Raw genomic sequence first — 27466 nt, forward strand, 5'->3', positions numbered from 1 at the left:
AAATTTTCAGACACGCACAGTGATCCCCATTCTACCCATCTCCATCTTCAAAAGGTATTAACGTTTTCCAGTGTTGGTTTGTCCTAGGGTTCCCTTCTCCACTCCCCACCTCACCCCTAGTTTTTTTTTAATATTTATTTTTATTTATTTGACTGAGCCGGGTCTTAGTTGCAGCATGCGAACTCTTAGTTGTGGCATGTGGGATCTAGTTCCCTGACCAGCGATTGAACCCAGACGCCCTTCATTGGGAGTGCAGAGTTTTACCTTCTGGATCACCAGGGAAATCCCTCACTAAAGTATTTTAAAACAAGCAAAAATCAGGCGTGTAGTTTAAGCCATAAATTTATCTTTAATGTGTATCTGAAGTAAAGACGTTCTTTTCAAACACAGTCATAGTGTCATTCATTCCTTATCCAGGATGTGCTTTTGCATGTGCTTATTATTAGCCCCCACAACAACCTGATGACGTACTTGTAGTAGAAGTCAGTGCTTTTTTTTTTTTTTTTTAGGGTCTGTGGGATTTGTGCTCCATGCTTTCCACAGGCCAACTCATCTAATTTTCACACCCTCCTTGAAGAGGTAGAGGAGTAGATTCCATGTTGCGGGTTGAAGGAACCTCCAAGGAACTTGAAGGCCACACAGGTAGTGGCAAAAGCTCCCACTTGGTGACTACTGAGTGAGTGGCTTACCAAGGGCTCAGGCACAGCCAGGGCTGAGCCCGGGGACTTGTGGTCTTCTTCCTTCTCTCAGTCCCCGTCATGAAGCATTAGACCCCATCTGTCGTCTTGCCTGATTCTGCAGGAATATCACTTCTCATTCCACCCTTAGATTTTCAGGCTTTAGTTGGCAACCCCTAAGTTTTCAATGGTAGTTAGCTAGTCCTAAAGCATTATGGGAAATTCTCATTTGGGCTAGTCTTGTCAGTGTTTATCCTTGAAGTGAATGCCTTTCTGAGATGAACCTACTGCACTGGCTGGTAACAACCGATGTGGATGGAAGGGGCTAGCTGTTATGTGGTTGGATGGAATGGGTGGAGTCAATCTGTTGCCTCCTCTGCTGATGAGGCTTTTTGGGTTGTTTACTCATTTGGAAGATTTCAGTGTGGACCAGACAGTGTGGACCAGACTGTTTGCACAGAGTGGGAATTGAGTAGGTTGTAGCCAGCATGTTATTTAGAGTCCAAAATTGTAATTATAGCTGTGTTTGTCTTGGAGACTTGTGTTGTCCTCTTCAGTGGTCTCAGCCACTGCAGAGCTGAGCCCAGGGGTGGCCACGTGCTGTGGGGGCGTGTCCCCCTGGCGCTTTGGAAGGTCCTGCCTCACCAATCTACAGCAGCTGTCTGGGGCCCTCTGTTTCCTGCTCTCCTTCCACGTCTTCCTAACCCTCAAGGGTCAGAGCTCGCGCCTTCCTTCCTTCTCTTTCCCTTCTCCAGACACCAAGATTTTGCTGAACATTTTAACCCATACCATTTGGGGGAGGCTTGGTAATAGGTTTATTTGTAAAAGTTGGCATACTTCATATCGCGAAATGTTGAAAGGAGATTTTTTTTAAAGTAAAAACCATTTTGAGTGTGGGCCTGAAGTCAAACGTGGCTTCTAGAAACCAGCTGTTTTCATTTTGGGGGAGTTTTATAATTAGTTGTTTGTACCTTGGGTTAGTGATTATTTGGAAATAGAGATGTGTCTTGCTGTGTTAACAGACTCCTTCCTGAGGCAGCATCGCTTTCCTCCTGCGGGATTATCTGACTGCTCAGACTCCTCCACCGATGAAATACATGAAACTAAAAAAGATTTTCTGATCTTATAGATAGTTGAAGTATTGATAACAGCAAGGAAATCTGTCACAATTTGAAAAGATAAGCAAAAATTTGATTTCCAGACACTGCAGATAAAGTGAAGTAAAAATGGTAAGAAATTCATTTTCTTAATCATAGATACTGTTTCTTCATTCACGTACAAAAATGTTTGTGGTGTTGCCCCAAAGCATTTGATTTTTTTTTTGAAGTATAGTTGACTTACAGTATATTAGTTTCAGGTGTACAACAGTCATTTCATATTTATATTCCATATAAAGTTATTATAAAATATTGGCTACATTCCCTATCCTGTACATTTTGTCCTTTTAATTTATTTTATACTTGGTAATTTGTACCTCTCAGTAGCCTTCACCTGTCTTGTCTCCCCAGAGCATTTGGTTTTATGGTCATTTTTCATTAGACTCTTTAAGTACGTACTGTAACAGTTGTAGTAATACAGAAATGTGTAACGTGCCCCCTTCTTCCCGTGGCCTAGAGAAAGCACGGCTGCTGTGTTCGGTTGTCCTTCTCAGATCTTCAGATGTGTTCATATAGTCTTACTTTCATGTGTGTAATTGTGAGCTGTACAGCTGAACAGATTAAGCATCAAGCTGCTTGGTCTCCTTACATCGTTTTTAACTAAGTTTTCACATCTCCAGCGTCCAGTGAGAATTTTTGTGAATGATGATCGCCATGTGATGGCAAAGCACTCTTCCGTTTACCCAACACAAGAGGAGCTGGAGGCAGTCCAGAACATGGTGTCCCACACAGAGCGGGCTCTCAAAGCTGTGTCTGACTGGATCGATGAGCAAGAGAAAGGCAGCAGCGACCATGCCGAGTCTGAGAATGTGGATGTGCCTGCGGAAGACGAGGGCAAAGAAGGGGCTGGGTAGGTTGGCTTTGTAAGGTGTTTTTCTTATATCTAGGGAGACTGGCCAGTGCAGGGTTGAGCTCTCCTTTTTCTAAGAAACGCCAGCCTTTCCGGCGCCCCTGGGTTCTGGCCAGCCTGAATCTCACTGGGCCTGTGTTGGGCTGTTCTCAGGGAGCAGAAGACAGAGCACATGACCAGAACCCTGAGGGGAGTGATGCGTGTTGGCCTCGTGGCAAAGGGCCTACTGCTCAAGGGGGACTTGGACTTGGAGTTGGTGCTGCTGTGTAAGGAGAAGCCCACAACTGCCCTCCTGGACAAGGTGGCTGACAACCTGGCCATCCAGCTCACTGTGAGTGTGCCCACTTCCACTGGGGATGCAGGGTGGTCAGGGGAACACATGACCAACTGTGCTGTGCCCCGGGAGGCATGCTCCACACCCAGCCTGGCCCCTGCCATTCTCACATTTCTGTAGCTGCCCGACAGGATGCTGCAGAGACGCCCGGCAGCCGGGCCGGGAGCCTACTGTGCACCAGGCGGCACTGGGCATGACCTTCACATCCAGACTCCAGCAATGGATGGATGGGCGGGTGGCTGCAAAGGATATTCAGTTATCAAGTCTTCCTCCTTAATGCAAACCTGGACTTCAAAAAAGTTGTTTTTAACCAATTTATTTGCCTCACTGCAGAAGTACTATATAAATAGTAACTTCTGGCATTTCTTGAGCATTCACTGAACCAGGCCCTAGGCCAGAGAAGCTCTGCACACATCATTTCATCATGATGACTGAAGTGGGGCTTGATCATCTTAAGTACTCTAGTGGATGGGACTGAGGTGCGGGGAACTCAGTAACTGACCCCGCGTCCCCGGCTGGTGAGATGTCTGGGCTTCAGAATGTCTGTGTGTTGTTGCCCCTCAGTGCCTCCTGGGGACATTACCCTGGATTCAGCCACAGGATAAGAAAAGAAGAAAGTAGAAATTCTCACCCCATAGATACACTGTTCATTTTCCCATGTAAATCTCCTGTCACGTGTGACTGACCCCTCGGGATTCAGGACAGAGGTCAGAATTGAAATGAGCAGCTAATGCAGTGTGGAAAGGCTTTGGGGAGCTGTTAAAAGGGAAGGCAGCCCTGAAGTTTTTGTTTTAGTGATAGTTTTTTAAGTTAGTTTCCATCTTTATCTATTAAAAAGTATATTAAGTGTAGAAAATTAAGTTGACATAGATGTTTCTAAAGGAAAGACCATTTCCGTAGAGTGTTTATGGAGAGATGCAAAGGTGTTTTTTTTACCCCTGTTTTTCTCTTTTGGCCACACCACACGGCCTGCGGGATCTTAGTTCCCCTACCAGGGATTGAACCTGCGCCCCCTGTATTGAAAGTGTGGAGTCTCTACTACCAGGGAAGTCCCAAGAAAGTATATATTTATCATATAGATGAGTGTTGTTTGACTGGAGCACATTTTGCACCCCAGGGGACATGGAGTGAGTTTAGAGGTAGTGTAAGTTATCTCAGCAGAGTGGGTGCGGTGCTGCCGGCATCTGTAGGTGGAGGCTGGAGAGGCTTTCCGAGGTCCTCCAGTGCACAGGACGCCCTGCCACCAAGAGTGGTCTGTGGCACGTCTAATAATGCTGAGGTGGAGCAAAGTCAGCTTGGATTCTCTACAGTGCCTTTGTTCTCCCCGAAACTTTTTTTTTTCTCTTTGACAAAAGTCATAAATACTCAAGTTTTCTTTATAGGGCATATAAACTGGTATAAAGAAGAAAGCAGAAGTTACAGGCATGAACGTCATTTTATAGACCCTTGTAGCATGCATTTGCAGCAAGTACGTGCTTTCATAGTTGCCATATGAAACTGTTGCACCCCGCAGTTTTCATTCCACGCCCTGTGATAGCTGCTCGTCCGTGTGTGGATACAGCGGTGGCTGGCTGCCCACACCGCCCTGGGTGCTGTGCTTTCTGTGCCGTGTCCGGTTCAGTTCCTTTGCCGCCTTGGGTGTCGGTTGTGTCCCTAAGTCCATTTTACAAATCAGAAACCACAGTCTTGATGAGATGGAGTGATCTGTCGAAAGTTACGTGACTCCCAAGTGACACAGTGAGGATTTCACACGGCCATCTCCTCCCAGACCCTTAACTCTTAACATTGTATTACAAAGCTTCCTCTGCTAAGTAGTCATCTCCTCCCTGGAGTACCTGGAAGATGGCCAAAGACCTGTCCAGTAAGAGGGCGTTCTGACCCCTAGTGGAAGGCGCTGCTGTCAGTCACAACCCAAGAAGTTGGCCTGTAGTTGTAATCAGGAGCTCAAAAGAACTGTTGATGGTCTTGGGAAGCAAGTGTTTGACAGTTGCATTTTCTTTTGTAGGCTGTCACAGATGACAAGTATGAAATACTCCAGTCTGTTGATGACGCTGCGATTGTGATAAAAAACACAAAAGAGCCTCCATTGTCCTTGACCATCCACCTGACCTCCCCTGTTGTCAGAGAAGAAATGGAGAAAGTATTAGCTGGAGGTAGGGAGGCTGAGAAAGGCCAGCAGGGCGTTGGCACTGTGGTATCCCCTCACTGTTAAAATGTGCTATGAAGTTTTAGATTGCTCTGATAAAAGGCTAGCGGTGTAGCTTTGACCACCTTTACTCGAGCTCACATCTCCCATTGGGTTTCCGTTCTGGGAGGTTGAAAAAACAGTTACACTAAAAGTGAGTAGTACTTTTCCGAGCGGATTGCACCGCCCTAATCCTTGGATGTTCTTATCAGTGTTAAAGGTGTTTTTTCGGTTGAGCCAGTCTCTGGCCTTGGAAAAGCGTGTCCCCGGTGACTGTAGGGTTTTTAAAGTACAGAAGACAACCAGATGGTATCTGCATGAGTATCACGTTGGACTTGTGCAAACAGCTTGTGTTGCAGTAGAACCAGGGCCTCTTCGTTTGTCTTCTTCCACTGGCTGCTGTTACCTGTGGCCGTGATCGAGATGCAGAGAGCTGGGGCAGAGTTTTGGATAAAGTTTTTTCTAACAGTGGAGTAATTTTCAGACCAAATCCTGGAACCTCGGACAGTGCTCATGCTTTCACGATTCCGAGTCCGCCCAGGGCCCCTTGCGCATCTCTGGGTGGATGGGTGACTGGCCTTATCCAAACCCCTGACGCACAGGTGGTGGGAGCGACAAACGCCCGGGTTCTGCTGCAGCACAGGCTCAAGCGCACCCTTGTTGAGGTTCCTCAGTGCCCTTCGGTTCCGATACCGGTTCACCACCAGAGCCCTCTAGTTGATCAATTCAGGGACGCTGGACCTTTGACCAACAGGACTGACTCTGTCAAGGGCTGGGGCTGGGGCAGTCCCGCCTGGCGGGCGGAGGTGGTCCCCTTTGCCATGGTTGCCTCAGGGGATGACCTGTGGGAGGCAGAGAGGGAGTGCATTTCTACTCCCCCCACCTATTTTTTTTTTCCCGGTTTTGGTTTTTGTTTTTTCTTTTTGCTAATGAATTTTTTAGCATAGCTCATTTACTGGGAGATCCTGGGGAGAGGAAGCAAGGTAACCATCTATTAGAAGATAGGGTCCACCTATCTGTCCCCCTCCCCCATGGGATTGTTCCTTTTAGAGTACCTTCCCACTTTGTTTTTGTTTTTCTTTTTGTTTTTTTTGTTTTTCTTTTTGGTTTTTTTTTTTTCTTCTTTTTTTTTTGGAGGGGGCCTCTGATTTTTACAATCTCCTCTCGGGGCTGAGTTCAGTGTGCTCAAGCATCTCCTTCCCTGGTCAAGGGTGGAGAGGACTTGAGATTCTGGGAGCCTCAGCTGCCCTTTAGGAAGCTGCCACATCCCCTTTCCACCTGACAGAAACCCCTTGGTCAAACTGTACCTTGTCTTCTTATTCCATCCATGAATAGAAACGCTATCAGTCAACGACCCCCCGGACGTTCTGGACAGGCAGAAATGCCTTGCTGCCTTGGCGTCCCTCCGACACGCCAAGTGGTTCCAGGTTTGCATTTTGTTCTTCTATTTGTCTTTCGGTAGAGAATTCCTAAGTTTTAACTTGGCTAACTTTCACCATAAAGTTTTGATAACGTTGAAGAGCGCTGTGCTGAACTTAGCAACTGCTGGCGTGTGGTTGCTAAAGGAGCACGCATAGACAAATTTGACACATCCCCCAGGAGGCTTGTGACCGAGTAGGTGGGGAGCTGCTGCTTTGTGCCAAGAGTAATGACGTTATTACCGTCCACTTGGTGGAGTTGCTGCCGACCACACACTTGATGGTCGTAAACATTCACCTTCGTTTACCCTTGACAAAGTAGCACCCTGAGGCTTGTGTTTTTCATGTTTGCCTCGTGTTCAGGGAGGTGCCCTGGGGTAAAGAGCCTGTGCTTTGTTCCTCCAGGCCAGAGCCAACGGGCTGAAGTCGTGTGTCATTGTCATCCGGGTCCTGAGGGACCTGTGCACCCGAGTGCCCACCTGGGGTCCCCTCAGAGGATGGGTAAGGCACCTTGGAGCTGTAGTCACCTTGGGTCATGTGTGCAGAGACTTCCCAGACCCCAGGACTGTGTTGCTGATCAGCAGGCTGGAGTGACCCGTTGGGGTGTGGCCGATGCATCCCATCAGAGCTGCTTGTTGAGCTCCTGCTGAGTGCCACACCCTGGGTGGGGCTGAGAGGAACCCAGAGGAGGATGCACAGCTCAGCCAGCGGTGTACTTACTGGAACAGGCTCCACTCCGTGTAGACGCTTTTGTAGCTGCTCTGAGACAAGGGTCAGCAGACTGAGGCCCACAGGCCTATTTTGGCCAGTTGCCTCTTTCTATAGTCTATGGTGAAGAATGGCTTTTTTTTAAATTATTTTTTAATTGGAGGATAATTGCTTTACAGTGTTGTATGAGTTTCTGCTGTACAGCAACATGAATCAGCTATAAGTATACATACATCCCCTCCTGGTTTTTATCTTTCTAAATGCTGCATTTTAAGTACCTAAGTACACAGCTTCAATTCTTGGCCCCTATAGCCTAAGAGACTTAACATCACTCCCTTTACGGAGAAGATGGTGGAGCCCCATCCTAGGTGTGCTTTCTCTGGCTTGTGAATCTGGCTTGGGAACTTGGAGGGCCTTGACTCTGATAAACACACACACAGGGGGACACTGCCTCAGAGTCAGCCTGCTCCCTCCTGGACTTGGTGACTAACTCTCCCTCTTCCCTTTCAGCCCCTCGAGCTTCTCTGTGAGAAGTCCATCGGCACAGCCAACAGACCCATGGGTGCTGGCGAGGCCCTGCGGAGGGTGCTGGAGTGCCTGGCTTCGGGCATCGTCATGCCAGGTTGGGGCCTTGTGCTTTGCAGGTGGCAGGGAAAGGAAAGGACAGGGACCAAGGCCCCGAGGCCACTTCCCGGCGGGTCCCCTGAGTGGGTAGGGCAGCAGCAGCCCCGTGTCCCCCCAGGGGTGAAGCATGTGACTACCCTCTTGCACCATCATATCCAGCCCTGTGCCGGCTCCGCAGCTGTGACTCCGGGCGGATCCGGGGCAGTAGTGACCCACTCCCACGCGAGCTCCTTGCTCTGAGACACAAGTGGCTTATTTCTCTCACGGGCTGGTCGCCGAGTGGGTCACTGAGCCCGGCGTGTTTTCCAGAGCTGGGTGTGGATGGGGCGCGGGGGGTAATGCACTTGGTTCCCTCAGCCCAGCACCACGCTTCCGAGATGCTAAAAGATAATCCTCTGCATATCTTCCTTGTTTCCTGCCTTCAGATGGTTCTGGCATTTATGACCCTTGTGAAAAAGAAGCCACTGATGCTATTGGGCATCTAGACAGACAGCAACGGGAAGATATCACACAGAGTGCGCAGGTATAGTCGTCGCCATTGCCACGTGAGCCCTTACCCAGTCTGTAATCGCTGGCTTCCAGTTCCATTACTGGGTATTCTCAGGGTAGGCTCAGCTTGGGGCCCGAAGGTCAGGGGCTCGGGCCTGATACAGGGCGCCCCAACCTGGGCTGCTTCTTTCCCCTGGCGCCACGCGAGGTTGTCACCTGCCCCCCCTTGGCCTGCTCGAGTGCCGTTTTTAGACACCCGAGTTCAGCAGGGAGACGTATTTGCTGTGCGGACTGCTCCAGGGGTCCTTCCCTCGCAGGCCCACCCCGTGGCTCCGTGTGGCAACCAGTCCCCAGGTTGGGGTCTCCTGTATTCTTTTGAGGGGGGTGGTCACAGGCTGGCCTTCCCCCACAGCAAGGCTGGGCCCTGGCAATCAGGCCCTCCCCTGGCTGGCGGAGGACCCCTTGCTGTTATAGGGGAGACCATTAGCAACCACCTCAGCTCCCACCCCTTCCAGGAGGCATTAGTGAGCGCACACATGAGGGCTGGGAGTGCAGGGCGGCTGAGTCAGATTCCTCTTCCCCTTCTCCAGCACGCGCTGCGACTAGCTGCGTTTGGCCAGCTCCATAAAGTGCTGGGTATGGACCCTCTGCCATCTAAGATGCCCAAGAAACCAAAGAATGAAAACCCAGTGGACTATACAGGTACGAAGGCCGCGGGGCCTGGGCCCAGACGGCGATGTCATCATGGGCTCCTGGCGGAGGACAGGCTAGAGTCTGAGCTGCTGCCGTCCTTGTCTTGTTTCAGTTCAAATACCCCCGAGCACCACCTACGCCATTACGCCCATGAAACGCCCCATGGAGGAAGATGGGGAGGAAAAGTCTCCTAGCAAAAAGAAGAAGAAGATTCAGAAGAAAGGTACAAACATTCACGCCTGGTCCTTGTTTTAGCTGCCATCTGGCTTCATGAAGGTTTAGCTCAAAGTGGTGACATACCTGCTTTTGTTCTGTTTTTCTCGGATGTGATGTGGAAGTCCTTTTGAGAGTAATTGGTTATGGAGTTCTCACAGCAGGAATGCTGGAGTGGTTTGCCAGTCTCCTCCAGTGGAACACATTTTGTCAGAACTCCACCCATCAATCTTGGGTGGCCCTGCATGGCATGGCTCATAGCTTCCTTGAGCTGTGCAAGCCCCTTCGCCATGACAAGGCTGTGATCCATAAAGGGGAGTGATTAAACTTAGCATGGGCATGGAACACAACTAAGATGGATGCACCTCAGCTGGTGACCACAGTCAAGGTATGGGTCTGGATAGCAGGGCAGGCAGGCCTTCAGCACATTTGGCCACCCAGTCTCCTGCCCATTCCACCACGTGGTGTGTGTGGGGGGGCAGTCAGGAGAGTGTCCCTGTCAGGGTCAGAATTGACTGGCATTCTAGAGCGGCGTTACTATGTTCTCTCTAGAGGAGAAGGCAGAGCCTCCACAAGCAATGAATGCCCTGATGAGACTGAACCAGCTCAAACCAGGGCTGCAGTACAAACTGATTTCCCAGACCGGTCCAGTGCACGCCCCCATTTTTACCATGTCAGTTGAGGTGGACGGGAGCTCCTTCGAGGCCTCTGGGCCCTCCAAAAAGACGGCCAAGCTGCACGTGGCTGTGAAGGTGAGTGTGGCCGGCAATGCGGTGGAACGGCGAAGCGCCTCCCTCAGCTTTACACCCATTGAGAGCCACTTCCCCCGTTCAAGCACGAGGCTGAGGGAGGGAATGGGAACACTGAAACAGAGACCTGACCAGTGGCCAAGGCACACACGGCCAGAATGCCGTCATTGAGGGGCGCAGGGCCTCCAAATGTAGGTGGGCATTTGGTGGTCTTGGGAGCTTCAGGGAAGTGCCTCCAGTTGGCTGGATGCCTCCCTAAGAGCTGCTGATTCAGGGTGCTGGATGTGGGAGAATTCTTGTCTGGGCGAGCCCTTCCTCACTGGGGACATGGTGTCTCCCCCCGCTGCAGGTGTTACAGGACATGGGCTTGCCCACGGGTGCTGAAGGCAGAGACTCCAGCAAGGGGGAGGACTCCGCTGAGGAGACAGAGGCAAAGCCTGCCGTGGTGGCCCCTCCACCTGTGGTGGAAACCGTCTCGACGCCCAGTGCTGCCTTCCCCTCTGATCCCACCACCGAGGTGAGCACAGGGTGGGTGCTCTGAGGCCCCACAGGAGTGCCCTGGGGTCCCCTGAACAAGGACAGTCACTGGTCCTCGTTCTCTTCCTCCAGAAGCATAACAGCCTTCCAGTCCAGGGCCCTGGGGGGGCAGAGTTGAAGTGTGAGCTGTCAAGGCCTGTGCTGGCGTTGACCCAACACCGGGGGCTGCACCTGGGAGGCCTGCAGTCGAGGCTCGGCTGTTTCCCTGAGAGAGACGGCGTGGGGGAGGTGGTCCCATTGCTGGCAAGCCCACGGATGGTTTCCAGGGGGTGGGCAGCAGTGAGTGGAGCGGAGGGCCTCAGACCCTTAACACAGGGGCGGCTGCCACCTGTTGGAAAGACCTTAGCTGAGTTTGTTGGTGTTCTTTTCTGTTTTCCCTGAGAACGTAAAACAGCAGGGGCCGATCCTGACCAAGCATGGCAAGAACCCTGTTATGGAACTTAACGAGAAGAGGCGTGGCCTCAAGTACGAACTCATCTCAGAGACAGGGGGCAGCCACGACAAACGCTTCGTCATGGAGGTGAGTGGTCCCAGAAGTGGTTCCCATGGGGACCTGGGGTCTTTGGAGAGGTCCCTGCCCCAAGGGCGGTGTTGGGTCACCCCTGACACACATCTGTTCTTCCCAGGTCGAGGTGGACGGCCAGAAGTTTCAGGGTGCTGGCTCAAACAAAAAGGTGGCCAAAGCATATGCCGCCCTGGCTGCACTAGAAAAGCTGTTCCCTGATGCCCCTCTCTCCCTGGAGGCCAACAAGAAGAAGAGAGCCCCTGTGCCTGTGAGAGGTGGCCCAAAATTTGCTGCTAAGGTGAGTGTCCAGCCCTGAATTCTCTGGGTGTTCTCTCCTTGGCGGGTGTTCTCTGGTCATTTGAGTGGGAGGTGAATGTAAGCTGTCTGTCTTTCCTCCCATCCAGCCACATAACCCGGGGTTCGGCATGGGGGGTCCCATGCACAATGAAGTACCCCCACCCCCCAACCTCCGAGGACGGGGAAGAGGAGGGAACATCCGTGGTCGAGGGAGAGGGAGAGGGTTCGGTGGTGCCAACCATGGAGGCTACATGAATGCTGGTGAGGACCCTGTCCTGCACTGTCCCCAGGGGCCTGGCCTGCTCCCTGCAGTGGGTGGGAACACCACCCCCACCCCCGGCATAAGAGGCATGGGTGGGGCAGACAATCTCCCACCCTGGTGACCCTGTCCATTCCCTTTCAGGCGCCGGGTATGGCAGCTACGGGTATGGAGGCAACTCAGCGACTGCCGGCTACAGTAAGTGCGTGTTTCTCTTTGTCTGAGCTTGGGAAGAAGCTGCAGTTTAGCTCCCGTGGCCTGAGTTAGAGCAGGGTGGCCCAGCAGTATTAGCAGCAACAGCCTCCCTGAGATTCATGGGCGGCTGGCACCTGTGCTTGGTGTTAGGGCAAGTGGTCCTCCAGCGCCCCCATGCTGCAGAAGCATAATTTACTCTCTAAGTGTTAAGGCTCACATTGTATAACTAACTGGCAAATTCGTTAAAAATCAAAATTTTAAATTTCTCTGCTTTAAGCCATGCGAAGCACCAAACCTGTGAATACGCTTTTCCTGACAGTGCACAGCTCTTGTCTTGAGAAGGAGCCTTCATTGGGGGGTTACAGGAGCAGAGAAATCTAAAACATGAATTTCAAATGTGGCGCTCTGTGCCCTTTTTCAAAAGAATTCTAATTTTTTTTCTCTGCTCTGTCTCCCCCTTTTGTAGGTGACTTTTTCACAGACTGCTACGGCTATCATGATTTTGGGTCTTCCTAGAGCATCTAAAAGTATTGCACACAAAATCAACTTTTTACTCCAATTTTCTCGAACTCCAAAACCCAAAGTGTCCGTGCTGTGCCCTGTGCTTCACTGGGTTTCTCAACCGTGGCTTGTCACCGCAGCTTGTCTGAAACTCTTAGCCTGCAGAATTTAAGACAATGGCAGTTTTTATCGTGATTTGCCTTTGAACTTGGTCCTATTGAAGTTCACAATAAGTGGAAAACAATTTTTCAGAGAATGCGTTTTTGTGCAGAACTGCACAGAATTCTAGAGCCAGCGTTGGTCAGCATCAAGGCAAAAGCCCACCTTTGCTTTTTATGGAAAGCATTACTTTATTTAAGAGACAGATAATAATGCATTTTAATCTACCTTTGTCTTAATTTACAGCAGGTTTTGTATGAATTTTTAACCTTTTAACAAATCCCCAAATCTCTTTGATGCCTTTGACAGTAACAGTTTCACCACATCCGAATCCAGAGCAATCTGCCTTTTTTTCCATAAGCATGTGAAACATTGGGAACGTTGGGGAATTGTACATTGTGCTGAGTTAACCTCTTCCATCTTTTGTAACTGCTCTGGTGGGTTCTTGTTCCGGAGTGCGATATTCTGTGGCTGCTTTAGCTAGAGGTGAACTCTCAAAGGTATCAAAACTGTGCTTCCACTCTTAGTGCAAGAAACAGACAGGCTTTAAGGAAATGAGAACGTAGAATTTTGCAAGTCCTACTCATCACTGCAAATGCATGGGATTCTTAAGGATTTTTCTTTTTTCCTTTTTCTTTTAAATGGGGCTTTAAAAATATCCAAGTAGAAAGAGCCTAATACATAGCGCCTAATTCTCCAGTGAGGAGCCAAGCCCCCCAGCAGACCCTGTGCTGCCAGCCTGCTCCCACGACAGGTTCCAAAAGGCCTGGAAAGCTACTGCCCTCTCTCCGGAAGTTGCAGGCTTGAGCTGGGGCTTCTCCCTGCATGTAGAGGTGCACCAAGGCGTTCTGGCTCTTGAATGAGACCCTCGTTTCCTGGCGGGAGCGCTTCTTGGGAACGAGTGTGGTTTTGGCTCTGATCAACAATTCTTGCAGCAAAGCCTGCCTCCACATTGACTTGCAAGATTTTGCGTTTATTCAGGAAAAAAACTGGTCAAAACGGTTATTCCATAGTTTGTTCCCAGGGGTTTGAAACATTCAGTGAAACTTTTGAAAACTTTGATTGCATGATGTATTTTTTTTTTTAAGAACGTTATTGTTTGAGAATAATGTCTTTTTATACCAGGAAATAGTTATCCTGAAATGACGTTGAAAACTTTCCCTCCCCTTTATTATTTTTTTTTTTAATCAATACATGTTAAAGTAACAAGCCCTCAGTCCTTGGCGTCTTCATTCATCCCCACGCTGGCGGAGGGGCGAGGAGGCACTCAGTGCAGGCCGTGAGCAGCTGAAGTGGTGGGCTGCAGAGAGGAGGGGGGAGTCTCAAGGGGGTACCGCCCCTCCTCCAGGAACCAAAGCATGTTTTCTCTCGCACTGGGGACACAGCCTTCTCCCTGGTGTTTCTGCCTTCTGGTGGGCTGAGTGGAGGGGTCTCGAGGAAATTAACTTATGTGGCAAATTAGCTCTATCCAAATTATTGTCCAAACCACCCAAGACACAGTGGTATGAGACATATATCTGCAGTGGGTGGAAGGTCCTTGAGAACTCCCAGATTCACCTCATTCAAAAGACTGGAGACTTGCTGCTAAATATAGGAAGGAAGGACTGGGTGTGTGGGGGCATTCCCTTCTCCTCCTCCCCCATCCCGGGCACACACAGTGGCTGGCTGTGTCAGGGGCAGCAGCCATCCAGAGGTAGTGTGCCCAGGTCTGCCTGCCCCAGGGGCTCTGCTGCCCTTGCGTGAACGTCGGGGATTGCCTGGCTGGGTCAGAGAGCCACCCACATGACCTGACCTCCGCCTTCCATCACCTTGCCTTGTCAGGCCCATCCCCCATGGATCCATCTGAGTGTTGGAGTCTGTTAACAAACCAGGGTCTATACTTAGCGACCAACGTTGGGGAGGCGGGTATCCATTGTGACATTCTCTGCTTCAGGGCCTGAGAATGTGGTGGCCTCGCTGCACACTTGTTAGTCCTGCCACTGGGTCCCGCCTGTGCCCGGCAGCTGTGCTGGGAATGAGGGGGGGTGCCCTGTGGGAGGCCTCACCTGGGCGTTGGGAACCGAACTCTGGTGTTTGATTTCCCCATGAGGCTGTGGAAGTCACACCCGGGAGACATCCCAGGTCATTGGTTAGACCAGCTAGTCTTCCATGAATGGCTCTGGCTTTAGGGGCGTCATTACAGAATATCTCCTGAGGTCACAGGGCTTGGACTGCCGAGCCTCTTCCCAGCACAGCGGGGAGTTGGGGGGCGAGGGGAGGAGGACAGGGTCGGAGCTGGCTGCTTCTGTGGGGCTTTGCTTTTCCTGTCACTGTTGGGGACATCTGGGTAGCAGCAAGCTAGTCGTGAATGTCATCCCGCGCTTGGAGCCCATCTCACTATAATGTTGACATCTGCTGCAAAAGCTGCTGTCGGCCTGCTGTCGTGCCGCTGCTTGGCAAAGATCCATTGTTGTCGTCAGCTGATGGGTGAGTGGAGCTGAAGGCTGGGGCCAGCCCCAGCCAGGCTGCCTGATGGACCGGAGCCACCACTCCTCGCTGTCCTGCCTCCGTCCCTCTGTCCCGGCCTGGGCCATGGGCTTGTGGGTCAGCCTTCAGGGCCCACAGCTGCAACCACCCCCTCCTGCCCTTCCCCATTTCCCCCTCCTCCGCCTGACCTGCTGCCTTCCTGTTTAGGTCAGTTCTACAGCAACGGAGGGCATTCGGGGAATGCCGGTGGTGGCGGCGGCGGGGGCGGTGGTGGCTCTTCTGGCTACGGTTCCTACTACCAAGGTGACAACTACAACTCCCCAGTGCCCCCAAAACACGCCGGGAAGAAGCAGCCGCACGGGGGCCAACAGAAGCCCTCATATGGCTCAGGCTACCAGCCCCACCAAGGCCAGCAACAGTCCTACAGCCAGAGCCAGTACAGCAACTACGGACCCCCACAGGGCAAGCAGAAAGGCTACAATCACGGACAAGGCAACTACTCCTCGTACTCCAATTCCTACGGCTCCCCTGGAGGTGGAGGCGGATCTGACTACAGCTACGAGAGCAAATTCAGTGAGTTGGCTGGCAGAGCACCTCCCCAGGCATGGTGGAGAGCCTAGCGACGCTGGCTACAGGGCGGGCGTCAGGAAAACCCTGGCACCGAGTCTCCCAGTCCAAGTCTTTGCTGTGCCCTCCTTGTTGCCTTCTCCATGGTTCCAGAGGCTGGGGCACCAGAATAGATAGAGCCTGTGAGGCCAGGCCAGCTGCTATGAGCTCACCTCCAGGGCTAGGCTCTGGAGACAGCCCCCAGCAGATGCTCAGTTACTGCCCCCTTCTTCGCCTCCTGTGGAGATACAGCACGACAAGATTCGGGGCATCCTTGGGCTGTCCTTAAGGAAGCTGTGCTGTCTGTGAGTGGGCCCGGCAGGGGTCGCTGGGTGCCAGGTGGGAAAAGGGAGGAGGCTTGGAGCAGGCAGGATGGAATTGGGCTTCAGAATGTGGTGCCATTACCGGACTCCAGTGACCCCTGGCACTTCATGGTTGGACAGGTTGCCTAGTTCAAACAGTTAAAACAGGGATTTCTGCAAAAGCCTATGGTCTCAGCCAAGGGTAAACCTAGCATGCCCAGCCACATCGTGGCCACAGCCCCTTAACCACACTGTCTTCTCTGCTCCAGACTACAGTGGTAGTGGAGGCCGAAGCGGCGGGAACAGCTACGGCTCAGGCGGATCGTCCTACAACCCAGGGTCACATGGGGGCTATGGAGGTTCTGGGGGCAGCTCCTCATACCAAGGCAAACAAGGTGGGCCTGGGGAAGCAGGTGGCACAGTGGGGTGAGGGGAGGCTTAAACTCAGAGCCAACAGAGCCCACAGGGGTTCTTAAGACCCAAATTTATTTTACTTCTTGAAACTTTCTGGCCACATAGCATGTGGGATCTTAGCTCCCCTACTAGCAATCAAACCTGAGCCCCCTGCCCCTGCTAGAGAAGTCCAGAAATTGCCCTCTTGTAAATGTTGGCAGCAGCAGGGGAAAATGCTGAGAACAGTGAGGGCCAAATAGCCTGCTGTGTGAACTCTGGTTGGGGGTGGTGAGTTCAGCCTTGCGCTCAGGCAGTGCCTGATCATAGCTCCTATGGCTGACGCATCTGTGACTGGACAGATCCCTACTCCTTGTAAGCCCTGCTTGATGGCCCCACCTCTCAGGGCTCATGTGAGAACTAGGCCCGCTGACCCTGGAAAGGCACTTAACAAAGTGGCACTTCCAGGGCTGCTCTGCTGCTGTATCTCATGGACAGACACAGCTCTGTTGAGTGTTGGCTGATGCCCGAGCACTGACCACAGGGTGGGTCTTGTGCCCCTCACTTCTGACCCATTCCTCTCTCAATTAGGAGGCTACTCGTCACAGTCGAACTACAACTCTCCAGGGTCCGGCCAGAATTACAGCGGTCCTCCCAGCTCCTACCAGTCATCACAAGGGGGCTATGGCAGAAACGCAGACCACAGCATGAACTACCAATACAGATAAAGCCCCCGAGGGGTGAAGATTTGTACCTTCTGCACTTAACCCTCCCGTTGTAAGATTCAGTTTTATGCATCACAGTTAACATGTCAACCGGCCTCTCCAGGCCCCTCCGCCCTCCCCTGTCCACGTTGCCGTGTCGTGAGGTGCAGCTGGTCACCCCCGTGACCCGTCCTGTGACCCATATTTAGCCGTGTTTGGGACTCCGTGTCTTCAATGGTTTGTTAGTTGCCATTACAACTTTGTCTGAGTAGAGTTTTTTGAGTTCTTGCAGTTAAGTATCCCTCTGTCTATTTACGATTGGTGTTAGTGTTAACTCAGTTTGTCTTTAAATAGTCACGGAAGGGATACGTCATCTGTTAATGCTTTTGTGAAGTGAGTTAAACGAGCTTTCTGTATTTTAATGCTTTAGTGTTTCAGTTTTATAAGTGAAGATTTTATTTTAAAAACCAGTGGGAAAGAGTGGGGTTTCTTTTTTTTTTTTGGTATGTCTGCATCATTCAAGCAGTACATCTGAATTGAGCTGAATGTAGACAAATAAAGAAAAACAAAACTCTGCGCCCGTCGTAGCCCTGGGTGTCTGGCCCACCTGCAGCAGGATGGGCAGGGTGCCTCCACCCTGTTCCCAGCGCAGGAAGGCAGGGTGTGGGGGGCAGGGCAGCTCCTGGTCACCAGAGAAGTCCAGGGCCAGAGACCCAGTGTTGCAGTGGCTCCGAAACCATTCTCCCGACGGCCTGCAGGGCAGCTTCGGAGGCCCACACTGCTGTTTGGGTTTTGCTCATACATAATTGGGCAGGGTTCATTTTCTGCTCCATGAATTCTAATAGAGTTTTTAAGTGCAATTTCAAATCACCGTGGAGTAAGGTGATCTTGTACTTCAGTACACTAGCTGACTTTGAAGAAGCCCAGCTGAATCTGGCTGAAGGTTCCCAAGGTTTGGGGAATGCAGCCCCAGAACCATCCCTGCAAGTAGGGCACTTGGTGTCTCCAGCAGCCCCCTCCTGGGGCCTGTTCCACTGAGTACACTTTTGGGATGCCTCTCCATCTTGGGCATTTGCACAGTGTTTGGGGGACATTTGTCACCTACGGGTCATCAGTGTGCAGTGGAGGAGCGGCACCCTCCTCCCCAAGCAGCCCTTTTCAACTCCGGGCCTGCCCCAGGGGGAGAGTGGTGTTACCTGCCTATCTGGAAGGAGCCCCTCGGTGAGGCCTGGGACTGCCTCTCTGCAGAAACCTATCTAGTTTTGTCGCCTCTCCACTCTCAGACCACGTACTGTTCAAGTTCTGAGCTCCAGGTGGGACCTTCGCCTCCCGTGCTTGGTTAACCTTGACCGTTGGGAGAAGTGTGAACCATTCTTGATGCAGAGTCACTCAGCCGAGGCAGAAACCATCCAGTATGCCTTCAGAGGATAAAGATTTGCCTCCTTGGGGAGGTGAAGGAAAGGTGATTGCACTAAATAAAAAAACATCGTAAGAATTTTGTCAACTGCCAGAGCAGAGGCGGCCCTGGATATCAAATGGTCCAGCTTGGGGAATGGGGCCTGAAGTGCCCTGGTATCCCTTCAGTATGTGTGCTAGTGGAGACCGATTCAGGGGCTCCACAAAGAGAGGCCCACACGAGATCCCTGGGATCCTGTATTTGAGATAATAAAGGTGTGGGCAGAAGCCGTGTCACTCAGAAGTCCATGGCGAGGAACACTCCCATACTGCCTGCCACATGACTTTTGCTCTGGACCTGCATTCTCCACACAGCTTTCACCGTGGGTTTCTCAACAGCATCTGCTGCCACCATTCACATTTCTGGATGCTGACACCACAGGGGAAAGCATCTCAAGATCAAAGAAGGCAGCGGAGGAAGATGTCCCTGTGGTGACATGTTCTCAGGGACTTGGGACTTGCTGCCATGGTCCTCTCTTGGGGGAAGGGCCGGGGCCTGGGTGGCTTATCTTTGATGGAGGCCTGACCGAGTCCCTCCCACAGTCAGGACAAATTAACTGGGAAGAAGCAGGATTGCCTTCTTGCTTCCTCCAGCTCCTGGTGGCTCCAGGCATCCCTTGGCTTGTAACAGCATCATGCCAGTCTCCGCCTCTGTCTTCACATGAACTTTTCCTGTGAGTCTTTGTGTAAGGACACCAGTCACTGGATTTTGGCGTACCCTGGTCTAGGATGCATTCTTCCTATGATCCTTTTTAAAAAAAAATCTAAAAAGATGTGTTCCCAGGTAAAGTTAGGTTCACAGGTATCGGTGGTTAGGAATTGGACAGGCCTTTTGGGGGGAACACTTTTCGACCCAGTACAAGGCTGGGTAAAGGTTCTACCGACCATTGCTGCTGTCAGCCCTGGAAGCTCATCAGCCACAATCAGGATTACTGTAGTCAGGTGTGGACAGCACAGAGCCAACAGCATCTTGTCAGCAAAGTGAGTACCTGTCTGAGGAGCCCACTTGGAATCACAAGTCCTTTGTCACCCTGATTGCACTCAAGGACCTTGGTGGCAGTGATGCAGCTGACCATGGACAGTATCCCAGCCCTTGGGACCTACCACCCCAGGAAGCTGGATTCAGCAAGTTGTGGCTATACTTTAGCATGGAGAAGGCCTTGCTGCTCACACCTCAGCTCTTCAGATGTGATCCAGGCTTTCCCAGGCCTGTTGTCCTCTAAGCCTTGGAGGCCAGTGTGGAGGAGGTAGTCTCCAGCTCCTCCTCAGCTATGGCCATGGTAGGCAACAGCTGGCTTATGGAGAGGCACGTTGGCCCATGTATTGCTGGAAGATGGTGTCGTGTTCCTGAGTCGCCAGCAGACAGCACCAGGAGCCTCAGCACGAGGATCGATTGGTGGCCTACACCCTCAGCGAGTTGATCAGGACAGGGTCAACTGGTGGATAGGCCATGGGGGTCAATGGCCTGGGACCAGACATCACCCTGAAGGGTGCTTTTGGAGGGAAGGTAGGAAGGGAGAAAGTATGACTTAACACCTCATGGTGGTAGGAGATGATGTCACAGGGAAGGACAGGGCCTTGCCAGCAATTTGAACTGATCACAGGGTGTAAGTACTGGGGACTAGTGACCTCAGATGAAAGAGGGCCTTTAGTAGCAATGGTGGAGACAAAAATCAGAGACATACACCTCTGTAGATTTGTAGTCACCGGGGCCCTGGTTGTGCCTAGGTGCAGCCTGAGCTGCCCGACTGCCCTCTACCTGACAGGGAAACATTCATTTGTTCTCTCTCTCACCGTTAACCTGTTCTGGTGTAGTCAGCTGGGCTGTCGAGCCTCAGGATTCAGTGTCCAGGTGTGAGCCTCATGGGGCTCTTCCTTCCCTTCACAGGCCTGTTCTAAAACGTGTGGACACAATTTTGGGTAGCAATGCAGCACGCATTTTTGGCTGAAATGCTCATTCTAACCCACTCCAGAATAAATGAAAACTTACTGTGCTCATTTGTTTCATTCACATAATGTGTTTATTGGGTATTGCTTATGTTTCAGCTATGTACTGAGCGCTGGGAATATGGCAGTGAACCTGGTCCTAGCCCTCAAGGAGCTTCTAGGCACCAAGAGTGCCCTTGCCCAGCTCGGGTAGAGTGTTACAGGAAGGCATTCTGTGTCTCAAGTGAGACAGAATGGTTGAGTGGGACCAAAAGGTGTGTTGAGGATTAGCCAAGGGACTGGCATGCTCAGAAAATTCTGGGAGGTGTCAGTGGAATTCAAGGAGCTAATATTCAGGTGAGTGAGCATTGTGGTCATGAGAAGGGAAAAGTGTGGCTTGATGTAAGCCTGGAGCCATCCAGTGCAGGGGCTTGACTGGGAAGCAGAGGACTTTTCAACCTCATCCTGAGGACAACGGAGAGCCGTGGAAAGAGCTAGAAAGAACTTGGGCTGAGTGGTACTCCAGAGCAATTTTTGGGTAAAGAACCTGTGTGTAGTAGAGGTGAAAATAAAGGCTGAGAGACGGACAAAACGGCTTGAGTTCTGCAACAACTGAGCTGAGGTTCAGTGTGATACAGTGGCAAAAGTCCACTGTACTTTGTCAGGGACCACCTTCCTTCCAGACCCAAGAGGGGTTAAAACTGCATGTCCTAAACAGCTGACTGGGACACAGTGATGCATTATAATCTTGGCCCAAGATAAGGAGAGGGGTCCAGGCTTACCACTCTGTTCTACTGTGGGGGGGGACAAGCTGGAATGTTTAGACAGTGGCCATAGAGGTCATTCCACACAGGTCAGAAGTCCTGGTCCATGGCCTTTCTGGTATTTCCCAAAAAGCTAGCATGGCACCCAGGCTGTGGGGGCTGAGACTAGCACACAAGGACTGCTCTCAACCCCGTCTGAATGAATCAGAGAAAACATCGTCCAGGCTTTTGGGACAATTAGCCGACCCCAGGACTGCAAGGACTTTTACTTCAACGTCAGAGGTACCCCTAACTCCTCTCCAGAGCAAACCGAACTCCTGCCGTTCTGCATCTGAGAACTCCATATGCTACTCCATAAGGAGAACCCCTTCCAGTTTTGGGGGCTCCTCTGCACAGTTGCGTCGACCCCAAGGAGGGAAGGGTTGGGGATTCACGGAGACTTTGAACCTGGGAAAGTACACCGGCTTCCATTTGGCTGCAGAAACCACCCAAGGATCGGTTTTTCCAAATTACCCTTTCGAAAATGACCTCTTGCAAGCTCTTAGGACCGCCTCTTGGGCACGCGCTTCAACAGGGCCAATCAACAATCCCCGCTCCGAATAGAGGCTTTCCACAGGCTCTGCCTCTCAGCGTCGTTCGGTGCGTCATCGCCCCCACGCTCCCAATTGGACAGTTCCTTAAGCTCCTACCTATTGGGTGAGTCCTTTGTGCGCGGCGCGCGGCTTTTAATAGGCCGCTTCTTCAGGCTCCGCCCCCAGATCTGCAGCTTCCTTGGCCCCGGGAAACGTGCGTGGCGCTGTCCAGAGTGCTGAAGTCGCGCACCCTGCGCCGCCTCAGGACGGCCTTGTGGCGCCCCCCAGGCCTCCCGGCTGAACAGCAATGAAATCTTAAAGCAGATGCCACCGAGCCTCGGATGCAACTTAACTCCAACCCCCGATTTTACCTCTGGGGATAGGAAAAACTCTCTAAACGCTTCGTTAAGAAACCCCCACTCTCCTATCTAGCTCAGAGGAACTCCAAAGTCCCCACTGCTAACCAGAGGCCTTGCACGATCTCATGCTGTGACCTCTCCACCTTTTGCTCCTTCCCTCACTCCTGCAGCTACATTGCTCTCCCTGCCGCACCGCAAGTGATCCAGGTACATTTCCACCTCAGCAGAGAATTTGCTCTCATGGTTCCCACTGCCTAAAATGATCTCTCAGATATCATTTGAGTCCCTCTTTATTTCCTTCAGGCCTTGACTCAAATCTCACCTTATTGAGGCTGATCTAGACCACTCTACTTAAAATAGTCACCTCCCAACTCCTCTCCTGCCCTCATTATTCCCCCAACACTCTTCACTACCTGAGACTGATATGTTCTACAAATTATTCTTGTTCATACTTGCAGGGCATGGATTTTTGTCTGCTTGTTTGCTGCTATGTTACCAGCAGTGAGAACAGTGCCTGACAGAGTGGGTGCTCCCTAATGTTCATTGCATGTATATTCATGTGTGTATTTTGATGTTTACTGTTTACCATCATCATGATGCTCTGCCCCAATTTAAAGATGAAGAAACTGAAGTAGAGTGCCCATCATTTGACCAAAGTCACCTGGTTTCTGAGTGGCAGAGCCTGAATCCCCTCTTCTGGTTCTTCTGGCTGTAACCCTTTCATCTCTGCCCTGTGCTACAATCCCTAATACTGCCTTCTTCAGTAAAAGATGTATAGACAGTGGCTTCATGGGGCTCAGACAGAACTAGATTTCCTTCTTTTTTAAAAACTGTATTTACTGTGCTGGGTCTTCATTGCTGCTTGGGCTTTTCTCTGGGGCTACTCTCCAGTTGTGGTGTTGGCTTCTCATTACAGTGGCTTCTATTGTTGTACAGCTTGGACTCTAGGACACACAGCTTCAGCAGTTGCAGCTCCTGGGCTCTAGAGCACAGGCTAAATAGTTGTGGCACATGGGCTTCATTGCTCTGCAGCATGTGGGATCTTCCCAGATCAGGGATCAAACCCATGTCTCCTGTATGGGCAGGTGGATTCCTTACCACCAGGGTAGCCCCAAAACTAGATTTCAATTCCTGTTCCTTGATTACTACTCATGTGACCAGGAGTGAGTTAGAAAATATCTCTGCCTCAGTGACTTTATTCATAAAACGGAGATAACAGTACCCACCTTGTTATTCTGTGAGAGTCAGATAAGGCAATGACAGCATATGGCTTGGCAGACACCTGACACACACTGGCACTTGCTCTGTTAGTGTCGGCAATGTTGGTTCTTAAACATCACCATCACATTATTATCTGGCAGAATTAAAAAGAAATACTAAAAAAACTAGGAGATTGAGCCTAGCAAGTCCATAGGAAGAATGTTTCAAGAAGGTGGGAGTGAAGAATAGATGCCAAACCTCACTGGGAATAAGACAAATGCATGTTAAAAATGGCACGGAGTTACCAGAGTTCTCCTCTTAATGCAGCAGGTGAGGACAGAGGTTGCAGACGTTGTGCTTCTGTCAGTGTAGTTGCCACAAACCCTATGGAGGGCATTTGCTAGGATCTCATTCTAGTCTTTGACCATGTCATCCAGCTGGTAGAAAATTTTCCTAAACATATACTTGCTGCCATGTGAAATGGCCTAAATACAAGATTATTCATTGCAGCCTTGTTTGTAGAAGCAAAAGATTTTACTCACAACCCAAGTGAAAAACAACCCGATAAGCAAGAGGTGGACTATTCATACTCTGGGATACTGGGCAACTTTTTAAAAAATGTAAGAATGGAAATTCCCAGTCAGTCCAATGTTTAGGACTCCATGCTTTCACTCTGAGGGCCCAGGTTCAATCTCTGGCCAGGGAATTAAGATCCCCTCCAAACTTTTTTTTCAGTTCAGATCAGTCACTCTGTCGTGTCCAACTCTTTGCAACCCCATGAACTGCAGCACGCCAGGCCTCCCTGTCCATCACCAACTCCCAGAGTTTACTCAAACTCATGCCCATTGAGTCAGTGATGCCATCCAACCATCTCATCCTTTGTTGTCCCCTTGTCCTCCCTCCTCCAATCTTTCCCAGCATCAGGGTCTTTTCAAATGAGTCAGCTCTTTGCATCTGGTGGCCAAAGTATCGGACTTTTTCTCAATGAATAAATTTTTAAAAGAACAAGGAGACTATGTACTGACATGAAATAGCCTCCAAGGTGTACACAAAAAGTGGAGTGCATTCCCTACAGTAACTAGCAAGCCTGCTTTTGTGAACAAAGGGATATATGTAAATAAGTATGTAACAATATTTGCTTCTCTCTGCATGAGAAAGGGGAGAAGGCAATGGCACCCCACTCCAGTACTCTTGCCTGGAAAATCCCATGGACGGAGGAGCCTGGTAGGCTGCAGTCCATGGGGTCACGAAGAGTCGGACAGGACTGAGTGACTTCACTTTCACGCATTGGAGAAGAAAATGGCAACCCACTCCAGTGTTCTTGCCTGGAGAATCCCAGGGATGTGGGAGCCTGGTGGGCTGCCATCTATGGGGTCGCACAGAGTCGGACACGACTGAAGCGACTTGGCAGCAGCAGCAGCAGCAGCATGAAGGAAAAAAAAACACTAGAAGGACATAAGAGTCTGATAAAACATGTTACTAGGAAGGGCTGAGGTGGAAAGTGGGTGGATGTGTTGGAAACACTGTGGGGGATGAGGTGGGACTGAGTTTGTTCACCTTTTGTGTTTTGAGCTTTTTTATATACTTGCACATGTGGAATATTAAAAATGCAGAAAAGTGTATAAAATACAAAAGTGCAGTTCAATGAATACTCTTGTATTTACAATCTCCAAAGATCACTATTTTGTATTTTTGTTCCATATGGAGATTTTATATATACAAGTGCTCAGCTCAGCTGTGTTGAATCTGCTACCAAATCATTACCAAGTAATGAAAGATGTCAGGAAATGTCTCAAACATCTGAAAAGGCATTCAACATTAGTAGCAATCATGGAATGTAAATAAAGGCCAATGGACAGACCATTTCACAGGCACCTTATCGGCAAAATTGAACAGTTCTATAAACATAGTTGGCAATTTGATCTCTGGTTCCTCTGCCTTTTCTAAAATCAGTTTGAACATCTGGAAGTTCACGGTTCATGTATTGTTGAAGCCTGGCTTGGAGAATTTTGAGCATTATTTTACTAGCGTGTGAGATTAGTGCAATTGTGTGGTAGTTTGGGCATTCTTTGGCATTGCCTTTCTTTGGGATTGGAATGAAAACTGACATTTTCCAGTCCTGTGGCCATTGCTGAGTTTTCCAAATTTGCTGGCATATTGAGTGCAGCACTTTCACAGCATCATCTTTTAGGATTTGAAATAGCTCAATTGGAATTCCATCACCTCCACTAGCTTTGTTCGTAGTGATGCTTCCTAAGGCCCATCTGACTTCACATTCCAGGATGTCTGGCTCTAGGTGAGTGATCAAACCATCGTGATTATCTGGGTCATGAGGATCTTTTTTGTTCAGTTCTGTGTATTCTTGCCACCTATTCTTAATATCTTCTGCTTCTGTTAGGTCCATACAATTTCTGTCCTTTATTGAGCCCATCTTTGCATGAAGTGTTTCCTTGGTATCTCTAGTTTTCTTGAAGAGATCTCTAGTCTTTCCCATTCTATTGTTTTCCTCTATTTCTTTGCACTGATCACTGAGGAAGGCTGTCTTATCTCTCCTTGCTATTCTTTGGAACTCTGCATTCAAATGGGTATATCTTTCCTTTTCTCCTTTGCTTTTCGCTTCTCTTCTTTTCACAGCTATTTGTAAGGCCTCCTCAGACAGCCATTTTGCTTTTTTGCATTTCTTTTTCTTGGGGATGGTCTTGATCCCTGTCTCCTGTACAATGTCACAAACCTCTGTCCATAGTTCATCAGGCAGTCTATCAGATTTAGTCCCTTAAATCTATTTCTCACTTCCACTGTATAACTGTAAGGGATTTGAACTTCCAGATGTTCAAGCTGGTTTGAGAAAAGGCAGAGGAACCAGAGACCAAATTCCCAACATCCGCTGGATCATTGAAAAAGCAAGAGAGTTCCAGAAAAACATCTATTTCTGCTTTATTGACTTTGCCAAAGCCTTTAACTGTGTGGATCACAATAAACTGTGGAAAATTCTGAAAGAGATGGGAATACCAGACCACCTGACCTGCCTCTTGAGAAATCTGTATGCAGGTCAGAAAGCAACAGTTAGAACAACATGGAACAAGAGACTGGTTCTATATAGGGAAAGGAGTACATGAAGGCTGTATATTGTCACCCTGCTTATTTAACTTATATGCAGAGTAAATCATGAGAAATGCTGGGCTAGATGAAGCACAAGCGGGAATCAAGATTGCCAGGAGAAATATCAATAACCTCAGATATGCTGATGACACCACCCTTATGGCAAAAAGTGAAGAAGAACTAAAGAGCCTCTTGATGAAAGTGAAAGAGGAGAGTGAAAAAGTTGGCTTAAAGCTCATCATTCAGAAAACTAAGATCATGGCATCTGGTCCCATCACTTCATGGCAAATAGACGGGGAAACAGTGGCGGAATATTTTGGGGGCTCCAAAATCACTGCAGATGGTGACTGCAGCCATGAAATTAAAAGACGCTTACTCCTTGGAAGGAAAGTTATGACCAACCTAGACAGCATATTAAAAAGCAGAGACATTACTTTGCCAACAAAAGTCCGACTAATCAAGGCTATGGTTTTTCCAGAAATCATGTATGGATGTGAGAGTTGGACTATGAAGAAAGCTGAGTGCCAAAGAATTGATGCTTTTGAACTGTGGTGTTGAAGACTCTTCAGAGTCCCTTGGACTGCAAAGAGATCAAAGCAGTCAATCCTAAAGGAAATCAATCTTGAATATTCATTGGAAGGACTGATGTTGAAGCTGGAACTCCAATCCTTTGTGCTGGGGTCCAGCCCCAGCAGGATCCTAGGGTACCCTCAGGAAAGACAGCGTTGGCGAGAGAGAGATGACACGGGTCTTATAATGGACTGAAACCTGATAGTCCGGGGTCGAACGATAAGAGAATAAAGGAGAAAGAATAAAGAGAAGAGAAAGAGGTTTGCTCTTCCTTGATTAACACAGAAAGCCAATAAAGCTCTTGTGTTCTAAGGAGTCATCCTGAAAGAAGAACAGAGAGAGAAAAGGAGGGAAAAAGAAAAAAAGAATGACATGGGGAGACCAAGCTTCGGTGAGCGAGGCCCATACTTTATTTTCAAAAGGAACTTTTTTACCTTGACTTGTACATAGAGGGAAATGAAAGATGCAAAGTCATACAGAGTCAGCCCAAACATTACATCTGT

General features: G+C 49.9%; 1 protein-coding gene across 8 annotated transcripts; it reads left to right on the plus strand.

Annotated features, from left to right (window-relative positions):
* The first annotated feature begins 1699 nt into the window (after positions 1-1699).
* Positions 1700-20471, plus strand: ILF3 (interleukin enhancer binding factor 3). Of its 8 annotated transcripts, none has more exons than XM_086409307.1 (19): positions 1700-1906; positions 2455-2684; positions 2838-3015; positions 5024-5171; positions 6539-6630; positions 7027-7122; positions 7840-7951; positions 8379-8476; positions 9033-9144; positions 9248-9358; positions 9901-10100; positions 10447-10614; positions 11017-11154; positions 11261-11437; positions 11544-11697; positions 11840-11893; positions 15224-15589; positions 16194-16319; positions 16906-20471. In XM_086409307.1, exons 1-19 carry the CDS (start codon positions 1904-1906, stop codon positions 17040-17042), a joined length of 2700 nt encoding a protein of 899 aa, XP_086265433.1. In that variant the 5' UTR covers positions 1700-1903; the 3' UTR covers positions 17043-20471. The 8 variants fall into 8 exon arrangements, with proteins under 8 accessions (XP_086265433.1, XP_086265434.1, XP_086265438.1 ...); XM_086409308.1 differs by having other exon boundaries at positions 11029-11154; XM_086409312.1 differs by lacking the exon at positions 6539-6630.
* The last annotated feature ends 6995 nt before the right edge of the window (positions 20472-27466 follow it).

Source organism: Bos grunniens, chromosome 7, assembly GCF_055505025.1.
Source record: "Bos grunniens cultivar Pamir isolate PY7600 chromosome 7, Bosgru_T2T1.0, whole genome shotgun sequence".
NCBI classification, from domain to species: Eukaryota; Metazoa; Chordata; class Mammalia; order Artiodactyla; family Bovidae; genus Bos; species Bos grunniens.